Source organism: Ananas comosus, linkage group 13 (genome assembly GCF_001540865.1).
Source record: "Ananas comosus cultivar F153 linkage group 13, ASM154086v1, whole genome shotgun sequence".
In the NCBI taxonomy this organism is placed as follows: Eukaryota; Viridiplantae; Streptophyta; class Magnoliopsida; order Poales; family Bromeliaceae; genus Ananas; species Ananas comosus.
Genome location: NC_033633.1, coordinates 10,117,669 through 10,131,238, shown reverse-complemented (window position 1 = coordinate 10,131,238; position 13,570 = coordinate 10,117,669). Strand labels below are relative to the sequence as shown.

The window sequence follows — 13,570 nt, the reverse complement described above, 5'->3', positions numbered from 1 at the left end:
ATAAATCTAGGTGAGATATCTGAAATTCTTTCTATATAATTTAACGAAACATTAACGGAAGAACCGACGAAAAGAAAAAAAATCACAGAATATTAAATTAATACACTTTAAATTATTCCTTCACTATTTTTTTTTCGTTAAATCATTGACAAAGTTAAAACTAAAAGGTACTAAAATAAATATTCGATAAATCTAGGTGGGATATCTGAAGTTTTTTGTATATAATTTAACGAAACATTAACGGAGGAACCGACGAAAAGAAAAGAAAAGAAACCACAGGATATTAAATTAATACACTTTAAATTATCCCTTCACTATTTTTTTTTCGTTAAATCATTTACAAAGTTAAAACTAAAAGGTACTAAAATAAATATTCGATAAATCTAGGTGGAATATCTGAATTTTTTTTTGTATATAATTTAACGAAACATTAATGAAAGAACCGACGAAAAGAAAAAAAAAACCACGGAATATTAAATTAATACACTTTAAATTATTATTATAGAGTATTAAAGTGAGAAAGTGGAAAACTACGTACTAGTATTTGAAGTTTACCGAAAAAAAAGGAAAAACTTCAAATACCCTCATGTGATTTTACACTTTCTTACTTTAGTACCCTGTGGTTTAAACTGTATCAAATTCTTGGTGATCATTTTGCCCTCACCGGCCATGCCCGACCAAGTCGAGTCGTCAGTTTTTCGCTTGTAGTCCAACTTTTTGTTATCAATAAAATACTCGTTGTTTGTGCCAATTTGCAGGATTCCTTTACGTGCTTGCTCTCAATTCTCGGTCGTTGCCAATTTGCGAAGTTGTGTCTCGAGACGGTTTGGCTGGCTCGTTTGTGCAGGTGACAGACGAGCGTCGCGTGGGCTTTTTGACAAAAAGTCATTAGACCCGTGACAAAGGAAAAACTTCAAATACCCCTCATGTGATTTTACACTTTCTTACTTTAGTACCCTGTGGTTTAAACTGTATCAAATTAGTACCCTATGGTTTCGCACTTTCTCACTTTAGTACCCTGTGGTTTAAAGTGTATCAAGTTAGTACTTTGTGGTTTCATTTTTGTATCAAGTTAGTACCCTGTGGTTTTATTTTTCTCTTTTTATTATCCATTTTCGGGTATTTTTTTCGTTAAATCAATGACAAAGTTAAAATTAAAGGGTACTAAAATGAATATTTAATAAACCTAGGTAGGGTATCTGAAGTTTTTTTGTATATAATTTAACAAAATATTAAAACCACAGGGTACTAAAGTGAGAAAGTGCAAAACCGCATGGTTCTAATTTGATATATTTTAAATCACAGAATACTAAAGTGAGAAAGTGCAAAACCACATGGTGCTAACTTGATACACTTTAAATCACAGGGTACTAAAATAAGAAAGTGCGAAACCACGAGATACTAACTTGATACACTTTAAATTACAGAGTACTAAAGTGAGGAACTGCGAAACTACAATAGAGTATTTGAAGGGTTCCCAAAAAAAAAAAAAAAAAAAAAAAAAAAACTCTTCTCCCGCTGCAAACGAAAAGAGGTCCTCATCATTCATACATCTCTCTATCTATTCCTCTCTCTCTCTCTCTCTCTCTCTCTCACTCCGTTTCGTACCGTCGCATTTTTCATTTTTGGGGCTGACCCTTTCCTCCTCCTCTTCCTCTTCCTCTTCCTCACCGTCGCAGGGGCGCGCGATGCGACCTCCACCACCACCTCTTCCCCCAAATTAGGGTTTCCGATCGCCAAACCAATCGCTCGATCTACCACGAACCCCCTCCTCCCCCAATCGCCCATCGGATCGAGAGCCGGAATCCGGCCTCGTCTCAGATCTCGATCCCGTGCCCTCGGAACGCCCGCGATCGCACCGATCCCCGAATGCGTCGGTAGATCCGGGAACTTGTCCGAGGTCGCAGCGCGCGCGTAGATCTCGGATTCGGTTTAGCTCCGCCGGCGGCGGCGGCGGCGGCGGCGGCGGAGGAGGAGGAGGGTTTTTTAGGGTTGGGAAAGTTGGCGCCCCAACGCCGGTCGCAGCGCCACATGGGTGGGCAGGTGCAGCAGAGCAATGCCGCGGCGGCCGCGGCGGCTCTGTACGACCACCACCACCCGGCGCCGGCGGCGGGGGCGGGGGGCCCGGGAACGGCGGGGGACGTCGGGGACGCCGTCATGGCCCGGTGGCTCCAGTCCGCGGGGCTGCAGCACCTCGCCTCCCCGCTCACCTCGTCCGCAGACAACCGCGCCCTCCCCAACCTCCTCATGCAGGTTATAATCCATTAGTAGATTGCAGCAGGAACGAGCGATCTAATCCTTTTAGATTGTTATTGTGATGGGTGTTCCGGTGCGTTAGTCTGTTTCCGGAATTGTTGGTATTGGTTTCTGTGCAGGTGATCCTTTTCTGGAATTGGAGTAGTTAGAGCTCTTTCTATAATGCTGGAAAGAATTGCTTTCTAAGTCTTCTGTATTATATGTTAATATGCTATTTGAGTAGAGTTGTTCAAGATAATGTAGCAACTTTTGTGTTCAAAGTCTCCGAACAGCTTTCTTCTGGCAAAAACTTCAAATTAGAGCTTCTACTTTGGGAACCGGAAGCAAAATCGCCAGTTTTTTGTTTCCTAATTGACTAACTTATGCTTTTTACAGTAGAGAAGCTATTCTAATAGCCAGGGCAAACAAGAACGATGACGAGCTGCCAGCTTGTTATTAAATTCTGCACCTCGGGGGTTAACCTCGCTCATATTTTGATTTTCGACAATTCTTTGCGACTTGAAGTGCCATTGTTGTATAATAGATGTGCCATTGCATTGTGCTGCCAATGGCAGCGAATTTAGTGGAGAATGTAAGGTTTTTGATGCATTAAGTTGTTGGTTTGTTATTTCGTAGGGGTATGGTCCTCAGACAGTTGAGGAGAAGCAGAAGCTGTATAAGCTCTTGAGGAGCCTGAATTTCAATGGCGAGTCGGTCTCTGAACCATATACACCAACAGCCCAAAGTTTTGGAGCAGCTGGTGCATTGGATGGCTTCTATTCGCCCGAGTTGAGAGGTGAATTTGGAGCTGGGCTTCTGGACCTTCATGCAATGGATGATACAGAGCTTCTTTCTGAGGTATAATGTTACATTATATTGACAAGGCTGTACTATAGACCACTTTTGGCATAACGGGGATTGTTCGTATATTATGGATGCTGCCAGTTAAAGTTGTTCTAGACATGTTGAAACACCTTAATTGACATTTGTATGTTTTCCCTTGCAATGATGTAAAAGGTTACGAAAATTGGGAGGCTCGAAATATTTCCTTATTGGTTCTTTTGTTATATGCCTTCATGAAAGCAATTATTTCCAAATAACAGTTCTTTGAGGTGATTTGCATTTGACCTTTGTTGTGTACCGAATACACACCGGAGTTTTCACTTTCTCCATTTTTGTGTTGTCTGTTTTCATTTACGTCATACAAATTTTTGAGTTTCCTTCTAGTAGTGCAGGAATCCTTCTTGTATTACAACATGTCCATGTGTCACATTGTTAGTTTGCTTCCCGCCAGATAACTATCTTGCATTGGCGTTCTTTCTATTTTGCCATGGTTGGTTATGTGCATTGCTTTGATGTCTTGCCAATGTGTGGTCACAAACTCTGTGCCAGGTTTTGATCAACATTGTCTGGGATGGAATGCGGTGTGGTATGCTAAATGGTAAAGTAATGTGATACGACAATTTCTCAGGAACATGGGAAGGGGGTTTGGTGGGGGTGGGAGTGGGATTTGTGGCCGGGGGTTAGGATTAGTCTGATTGGTAATCTGGATCATGGATCATGTTGGTACGTCAATGTGAATCGATTTATCTATTAAATCATTAATTTCCTTTTTGTTACTGTAGATATATTTTTCCTTTTTGTTAAGGTCTGATTTGGTATACTTTCTCTCAGGCTATTTCTCTTTGTAGGCTATGGTTCTTTTTTGTTATTTTATCTTGTAAATCAAATTTCATTTTAGATAACCTAAGAAATCAGATCTAAGAAATCTATATTCAATTTTGTTTCAATTACTTTCTGTTTGTCACTGTTTGTGATTTGGATGGTGAACAAATCGTAAATCTTAACTCACAATCTGGATCTAGATTCGGAAATGGGGGAGGGGTTTTTTTGTGATCCAGGTGCACAATCTGATGTTCATCATTTGATTGAAAATATTGCATGTTAAGTAGTACTTACCAATATGACACCATGAAAGGTGATATATTGCTATATTGACAAGCATATTTACTATATTAAAAATGTTTGCCCATATTTTTTTGCCCTGGTAAGTTGAGAGAGTAATTAGTATATAGAATTTATTACCTCACTGTTACTATTTGTTTAGATCTTATTTTGTTAATGGTTATTATGATGATAACAATCAAATTCAACTTTTCTTTGTCTAGCAGCATGTAACATCAGAACCATTTGAGCCATCACCATTCATGCCCAAGGAGATTGATGATGACTACGACATCGTACCCGGTGGGCAGCAAGGGCCAGCAGATATCAATATCAGATCATCAACCAGTGAAAAAGAGATCAGCACAAAGGAAAATAATGTAGCAAAAATTAAAGTTGTGGTATGTAGATAGAAATCCTGCTAGTAGATTTACTATGTGAAGGTTACTTTCCTACTTGATACCACTTATTCACCTTAGGCTTTATAAGTGATGCTAAGTTGAGCATCAATCAGTGTTTTTTTTTTTTTTTTTTCCAATGAACCATATGTTTGTATTTTTGTCATGCATACTCAACTCTTTATGCTAGAGTACCCATACATATATACTTGGCAACTTCATTTTTGAATTGACTAATTTGTATTGCAAAATGCAACCTCAGAATCTTGATTTTAGAACCTGAAATCCAGTGTTATCTAGATGCATAATGTTTAAAATTATTTTTTGTACCCTCATGCCACTCCTTGTGCTCAATTCTTCTGTTTTTATTTGATTTTTTTGAACTTTTGAGATCCTTCTTCAAAAATAACAATCTGCTAACTTCTGAAACAACTGGAACTAAGCCCCACGCCAATAATTTTCATTTTGCTATATAACTTTTGGTTGGAGAAGCTGGAATATTTCTATAGAATATATCACATTACCTTGGTATGTATAACGTTCTAAATGGTATACAGTTTTGATCTCAGAAACTCCACGTCCAGAAACTCCACGTCATCTTACTTCAATTCACTTTCTTAATCAAGATTTTCCTGGAATTACTCATTCATTGCAGTAGCATATCCATGAGTATCCTTTGCACTCTCTCCCTCCCTAGATGACTAGAAGCCATTTTCAAATGTAAGCAATACGTATGTTTTTCTTAAGAATCAAAAGCACTGTAGAACATCCTGCTAAGTTTTTCAAGATACATTATCTTATAGTCAAATGATATTATCATCTGAAAATAGATGCCTTTACTCATTGAAAATAATGTTTCTTATTTCAAACATTTCATTCAATTCCGTGCTTTAAAGTCTAGATATGACCTTTTGATATAGGAGCTTTCGTTGTTTCATATCATTTATCAACTAGCTCATCTAGTCTTTTTTCTTTATTGCACAAGCAATGCAAATTCTTTAATTTCTTTTTTTTTTTTTGCTTTTTTAATTTTCTCATCATGACGATTAGGTCCGTAAAAGACCCCTGAACAAGAAGGAGATATCTCGAAAAGAGGATGATATTGTGACAGTGCATAATAGTTCCTATTTGACTGTCCATGAGCCAAAGTTAAAGGTTTGTCTTCTCTCATGAATGGATATTTCTGATCATATTTTAGTGCTTCGTTTAACCTGTCTCTAGCATTTGGTTCTTTTTCAATTTTGTTCCTGGTTGTACATATTTCAAATGGGTAAAAGTATAGGCATGTATGACTTGCAATCAGAGGAGCCTTCTTTGCTGCTCTATTGTCTCATTTGACAACTGCTTTAGTTGCATACTTGCATGCTATTTTAGTCTTGTACTATTACATATTTTGCAACTCTAAGTTAGTTGCTGTGATAAATTATCAAATTTTATCTACAAACAATCTAGTTTTCATCATTAAAATGATATCTCATACTTGATGAAAACTCTGAAAGGAAAACTTATTTGTATTGGAACATAACATACCTATCTGAAATTATATGCTTGTAAAACTCAGTATAAAAACTTTCCTAATTCTTCTTTTCTCGATGCCTGTAAGTCTCAGGTTTTCTATCTCTTTGTTAGTAAGATGAAAATCCCTAGGATTACCTTTTGTTTTCTCTTGGGTCTGCCCGACATAAGAACAATTATTGCGGCTCATAAAATCTCCAAGCAGATATCAGAAGCTGCTTTGAACAGACATTGGAAGCTGCACTGTCTTATTTATTTTCTTCTCCTTTTGATAGAACCATCTGTCACCAAGCTTGAAAACAGTGCTTCTATTACACTTATTTAGGCTTTTGGCAAGGACCATTATCAAGATTTTCTGTGACTAGAGTAAATTGGTTGCCCTGATTCATTTCTTTGCTCTCGGAAACAATTTTACTTGTGGTATCCTTAATACTGCTGGTCGGAGAGCTTTCAAGCTCAGGGGCCTTGGAGTTTAGGCGTCATTAAATATCTGGTTGTGCTCTCGTTTGTCTGGACCTGGAGAGATTCATATTTGTTTCTTCCATGTTTTTTTATAGATTTGCATCCGAAAGTGCATGCTCAATTATGTCATATATTTAAGAGATTCTTTGGTATTAAAGATCCTTTGAATGCTTCCTTTGGTTCATAATATGATGTTGCATTTATGTCTTAATATGCAATCAGTTGATAAGATAAAAATCGAGCAAAGATGCTTTTACTTCTTTGCTTGACATGCGTTGTGGCATAACTAACTTGAAGCCTTAACGTAAAGGTTGACTTGACTGCCTATGTGGAGAAGCACGAGTTTTGGTTTGATGCTGTTCTTGATGAGCATGTCAGTAATGATGAGGTAATTCAGCTTTTTACTATCGTTTCTCGAAGTCTTTTTTGCCAGCCAGCCTTATCTTTTACCATTGCTACTTCTTTACTTTTGTAAATTGTCTATCCTACAATTCTTGTCAATATCAATTCTTCCTTTATCTAACAATAAATAAATTGTATGAACAGGTGTATCGTGTGACTGTCGAGCCCATTATTCCTACCATTTTTGAGCGAACAAAAGCCACATGTTTTGCTTACGGTCAAACAGGTTTGTTCAAACATGAAAATCGGGTTGTTGTTTGTTCAGCAATCAAAGCAGGCCATTAGTATGTATGGTTTAGTAGACTCTATTCACCTTTATGCACAAAAGTGTTTTTGGTTATAGAGGCTTGCTGGTTGTCAAGTTTCATGGGGCTTCACATTTATTTGCAGGGAGTGGCAAGACTTTTACGATGCAACCTTTACCTCTTAGAGCTGCAGAAGATATCGTTCGGTATTTACATCAACCGGCATATCGAAATCAGAAATTTAAATTGTGGCTTAGCTACTTTGAGATATATGGTGGGAAACTCTTTGATCTTCTTTGCGACAGGAGGTTGGTTTCTTCATAATATCATTCTTAAAATTCTTTGATTTTCTTTGGCTTCCAAGACATAGCTAATTATTATCTTTGTTCTCCCTAATTTTTATATACTCATTATCTGTTTTATTACTTTAAAAATCTCTCTATATGCGATGAATTTAAGTCTCTCATAACATGCTAGATTTGGATTTAAATCTTAGAGATTACATCTCACAAATATCTGTTCTTTTAGATGTTAAATGTACTTCTTGCTACTCGTGCATATAGAAGAGGGGGGGTGGGGGGTGGGGTGGGGTTGTGGGGAAGAAGAAACCATCGAAATACTTCATATGTTAATTGACTTATGGCTGCAACAATCTGAGCCAAGCCAACTTGATTATTGTAGATCTTGTGCTTACCTGGGTATGTACAATAGCTTAACAAACTTGGCTGAGGTCGGCTTTGACTTGTTTGCTCATTTTAACTGAGCAGCTTCTTGAACAACAGATCATCACAGATGCTCAAAGTTTGATTTCATTGTGATCTGACCCTAAAATAAGCTTTGTGCTTGCTTAGTTCAGTACCATATTGAGCCTTGTGCCTAGACGCAACCCAATTTAGACTGTTCATTGCTGGCATAACCATGACCTCAAGATCTCTCTCGAACAGCTTAGACTAATTTGTTTCTGAGCTCTGTTTCTGTCAACATTATAACTTCATAGCCAGATCACAGTGCACTACTCAAGTTACCACATAATAATTACAATTCTCTAGAGGAATCTTGACATTATGATCCTAATCTGGATTGTTGGAGATTCACAACATCATCTCTTAGGATGCAGTCTATCTTTTTTGGCTTTCTTCGGAGAGGGGAAATTAGCTAACAAAAAGCTTATTTTCTCTACTTTTGTCTATCGTTTTCCTTAACCTTTCACTTTAATTTATCAAAATCATAATTTCGTTGTCCATTTAGAAGCACTTTTTATATTGTATTGTTGTCCTTCTCCCTCTCTCTCTCTCTCTCTCTCTCTCTCTCTCTCTCTCTCTCTCTCTCTCTATATATATATATATATATATATATATATTTTCCTTTTATGGATTCATCTGGATAATTATGTTAGGTGGTGCTAAATTGCTTCCTATATCCTTTTCCATGCAATGTAGTCTTGTAAAAGTTTAAAATGATGATAAATACTGGAATCATGGCATGAGTTCTTTACTGCCATGTTTATCTAATACGGGTAATTCTGTAGTATTATATATTTCAGCTACGATTAGTTCAACACCTAAAAGATTTGGTGAGATATGTTTAACTGATGAAGAGCAGGCCCCATCTGATGGGAAAAGATTTTAGTAAATTTTCAACTTGAGACATACTGATTTTAGTGCCTTTTATTGTGAGACATGATGCAAAACCTATACTTTGTTTAATTTATTAGGTATACCTTTTTTTTTGGTGCTCACTTTTATAGGAATTGTTTTGTAATAATTCTTTATCAGGAAACTTTGCATGAGGGAGGATGGAAGGCAGCAAGTCTGCATTGTTGGACTACAGGAATTTGAAGTCTTAGATGTTCAGATTGTGAAGGAGTATATCGAGAAAGGAAATGCAGCACGGAGCACAGGTTCTACTGGAGCCAATGAAGAATCATCAAGATCTCACGCTATTCTGCAGCTTGCCATAAAGAAGCACAAAGAAATTACTGATCCCAGAAGGCAAAAGGATGTCAACGAGGCCAAAACTGGCAAGGTTGTTGGCAAGATATCCTTTATCGATCTTGCCGGAAGTGAGCGTGGTGCTGATACAACAGATAACGATCGTCAAACAAGGTTTGTGTCTAAGAGATGATTTAGAGATATACCCCTGCATGATTCTCTTTTTATACAGAACCATTTGAAACCTGATCTTTATCTAATGCCCTTAAGACAACTTATTTTCTTTTATGCGTGCGCGCGCGCACACACACACTCCATTGTACGTGCAGAAATGTACCTCTTTTGAAACCTTTTCTAATACAAATCCCAACCTTTCTGCATGAATGTCCTGATTGCACAGGGCTGTGTAAGTAAATAGATTGTTTTGCAGGGATACGTGTGGGAAAGTCTCATAATAATAGTAATAAGTTTGTGGTCAAGAGTACCTAGTCTTGTTTTTTTAATTAGATAGAACTATGAAGCTCTTTAACAGGCTATTATTTTAATTTTTGCATGTGTTCCACCATTTCCAGAATTGAAGGAGCAGAGATAAACAAGAGCCTTTTGGCTTTGAAGGAATGCATCCGTGCCCTGGACAATGATCAGATACATATCCCTTTTAGAGGGAGCAAGCTGACAGAGGTGCTTCGTGACTCTTTTGTCGGCAATTCAAGGACTATTATGATTTCATGCATCTCTCCAAATGCCGGTTCTTGTGAACATACCCTTAATACCTTGCGATATGCCGACAGGTATTATTGTTTAGACTGCGCGCACCTTTTTGATATAATTATATGGCTGATTTGCGTGTTGTTATTCAACACTTATTAAATTAAATAAACCTGATAACCTAACAGGGTCAAAAGTCTTTCTAAAAGTGGCAACCCGAAGAAGGATCAGGCTCAGGCTACTGGATTATCTGGATTTTCCAGCAAGGAATCAGCATCAGCATCATCATATCCTCTCTCCGTCGAAGCTGATGATACTAGCGAGCAAATCCAAGATTTCAAAGCACTTGATATTCCCAGGAGGAATGCGGAAAATTTTTCTTTTAATTCTACATCCGAGCCTGAGAGGAGCTCATTTAGCATGACCACGAATTACTCCCTTAGAGGAAGGGACGAAAGTGGGCCCCCATTTGAGCGGGAGCAGGAGAGGGAGAGGGAGAGGTTTGAGTCAAAGAGCAGTCAAGGGGGTTATAGCAATAAGCAGTCTGTTCAGAACTCTTTTGAGAACAGAGATGAAGAAAAAGTACCAAAAGTCTCCCCTCCTCGAAGAAAAGGTTACAGGGACGAAAAAATGGAAAAACAGGTTAACTGGTCGAGAAAAGATGCCGGACCTGAATCTGCTCCCACTGGCTACAAGCAGCGGCAGCAGCAGCAGCCAGTACCTGACTCTTCCTCCTTTAATGTATCAAGGCAATATGAAAAAGAAATTCCATGTAATGATGGGGAGATAAATGCATTACTTGAGGTAAGAGCATCATAAAGTACTAGAATTGTTTTTAAGATATGAGCATCCTGTTTACAAGTCAATCAGTTTGGAGCCTTGACTGCGGGATATTATTTGTTTTGATTTGTGTAGGAAGAAGAGGCTCTGATAGCAGCCCATAGAAAAGAGATTGAGAACACAATGGAGATAGTGCGTGAAGTAAGTTTATCAGAAATTTATATTTATAAATTGTGTTTGCTTTTTGAAAGCTTCAAAGTACAGGTTGATTATATTCAGCATAAGCCAGTTATTATCGCTTGCATTGTTGCTGATGTCATTATCAACTTTATGTTGTGTATTGTTTTATGCCCATGCATGATCTGCCAAGCGAACTGTACTGGAGAGCTGCTTGCAACTGTTTGTTGTCCACTGATTCATAAATTTGGCTCTTTGTTTAGTTTTGTCATTAATTTAATTGTGACTGCATCTGGATTCATGTGAGAATGTCATACATATAATTCATCAGTCAGGCACCTTTCAACATGCATTTTCTTTCTTTAATTAATTACTCACTAGCAATTATCAGCTACATGTGTGATTCATATCTCTCTCTCTTCATGGCTCAATCATAATTCTATTCGGATCGGTGAATTGGTCTACTCTCAGTCCCTAAAGTGAACTCTTTTCTTTTGGTATGTCGTCTTTTGGCTAGTCTATGTTTCAGCGACGATGTAGTGTACAATATTACGATAAGGCTAAATAGACAAACTTTCTGGACATGTGGCAATTTCAACTTCACCTTTATACAAAACACTGCGACTTTACCCCCTTCCTGGTAGCGGGTACATGCAGGAATTTTTTAACATGCTGTTGTACCTTTTGATTATCGATGGGTATAATAGAAATTGCGGCACATACTGCAGGTTTCTGCAATTGCATTCGTAATTAATTTTCTTTACTTTTTATTCGCTCTTGCTTATCTTTGATTTAATGCGCGGTTGCTACTTTGACCTACCACAAAGATGTTTCTTCCAGGAGATGAATTTGCTGGCGGAAGTGGACCAACCTGGTAGTCTCATCGACAACTATGTGACGCAACTAAGCTTCGTGCTCTCACGCAAGGCCGCGGGCTTGGTCAGCCTCCAGGCCCGACTGGCCCGATTCCAGCACCGCCTCAAGGAGCAGGAGATCCTCAGCCGCAAGAAATCTTCAAGATAAGCTGGCACCCCATTCCGTAGCGTTGTTGCCCTTTTTGCTCTCTCCCTCCCTCTCTAAAATCTCAACATATTCTCAATTACAACCGAAACTGATTGAAGATTGCGTGTTTGATGATGAGCTCCATAAGCGATCATGATGGCTTTTCGGGCTCTATCCCAGTTTCCGAGTTTAGTGATTCTCGGGCTTGTGTGCGAGGTGTGCTAATGTCCTTTGTCTTCGGAAAGGGACTGCGTTGGGCGTGTGTGTGGGCATTTTAATAACTCCGGTGCGACTGTTTGTCGAAGATCTTTGGGGTTGGTCGGTGAGAAGACATTTCGTTTGTTAGAAATTGTATGTAACAGTTAATATACATCACATTGTTGTATTCGTTTTCCGATGTTGTTTCAATTCTTAGGAAAAGGAAAAAAAAAAAAAACAATGGGCTTTATTGATCACTCCGGGGACTAAAGAACATGATATTATTCTGTATTTCCCTATGGAAATATATGTGCAGGTCAACCAAGTAGTACATTATTAAGTTGTTTGCTCTCCTAATTATAATGTGTTCACAGTAGCTTTTGTTCCCAGGGTTACTCGTTTATTAACAGTATATGTTTGATTCTATAACTTTTTTTTTACCCCAAAAACACACCTGCCTGAATGTATGAAAAAGTTAGGTCATGATCATTGTGCTCTGTGAGAACTTTGGGGCCCTATTCAGATGTCAGAATAAGTTGTCATCGAAATTAGAATAATTTTCCTGTGTAATTGAGAATATGGTGTTTATTTTTTATTTTTTAAAAAATTTTGATATTCATGATTTGGTAGAATAGTATAATTTACTTATGAGGTAATTTATCTTATTTTGCAAACTTATCTTCAAGGTCGAATATGGTAATTAGTTTAGACATTTCCTCATCTACTAAACATTGCATGCTTTTTAAACAAATTGAATAGATATCTCAAATAAGATGTTCATGTATCCAAACGGGGACTATATTATGGCTTAGTTTGGTATTGAGGTTCATCCGACGCTATTAGATAAATTGGAGTTAGGATAAAAATATATAGGGATAAATTTCTGCATTCGCCGGTGGAGAGTAGAAAATATATCGTAACGCAATATTACGTACGGAAACAAACAGGATATTTTTCTATCCTATTTTGTCATCGCACGTAATGCAAATCTCCTCGTAATTTCAAACTAAATCTATATCATTCCCTTGAAAAGTGTCGATGGCCATAATTTGCTACAATAAACAGGATATTTTCCTATCTGTAAGTGAATGCTGTTTGGCTAATATTTATTTGTAAAATACTGTAAAATATAATAAATTAATTAAATACTATCAAAATTTTATTTTTAATATAATTTTTAGTAAAATTGAAACATCTAGTAGAAAACTCTTAAAATTTATGGTTTAGAGTTTAGATTGCCACTGAATTACCATCTTTAGAAAACAGTGAATTCCTTGCCATATTTAGCTCCAAGGTTTAAATTTCCAAATAAATTTCTTGCAGAATTCTTTTTGCCAAAAGAAAAAAGAGAGAGAGAGAAAGCCCAGTTGAGATGCTATTAGTTAACCTTAAAAGGAAATTTTGGATACAGGTGGATTTATTTTTTTCCTTTGTTTTGGAGCAATATTGAGTGAGAATTATTGAACATACGTGGTTTGGTGTTTTTTCTGTTTGATAAACAAACAGAAATTGTCTAATCAATTATCAATCACATACAGTACTCGAATCTTACAGCAGTATGAATAGTGCCAGT

The 13,570-nt window shown here is 37.5% G+C and overlaps 1 protein-coding gene across 2 annotated transcripts; it reads left to right on the top strand.

Moving 5' to 3' along the window:
• On the top strand, nucleotides 1,581–12,382 carry LOC109719367 (kinesin-like protein KIN-13A). 2 transcript variants are annotated; one of them, XM_020245990.1, is made up of 12 exons: nucleotides 1,581–2,253; nucleotides 2,872–3,093; nucleotides 4,407–4,580; nucleotides 5,628–5,732; nucleotides 6,865–6,942; nucleotides 7,101–7,182; nucleotides 7,347–7,509; nucleotides 8,977–9,306; nucleotides 9,705–9,923; nucleotides 10,029–10,644; nucleotides 10,756–10,821; nucleotides 11,638–12,382. In XM_020245990.1, exons 1-12 carry the CDS (start codon nucleotides 2,032–2,034, stop codon nucleotides 11,818–11,820), a joined length of 2,460 nt encoding a protein of 819 aa, XP_020101579.1. In that variant the 5' UTR covers nucleotides 1,581–2,031; the 3' UTR covers nucleotides 11,821–12,382. The 2 variants fall into 2 exon arrangements, with proteins under 2 accessions (XP_020101579.1, XP_020101578.1); XM_020245989.1 differs by having other exon boundaries at nucleotides 4,404–4,580.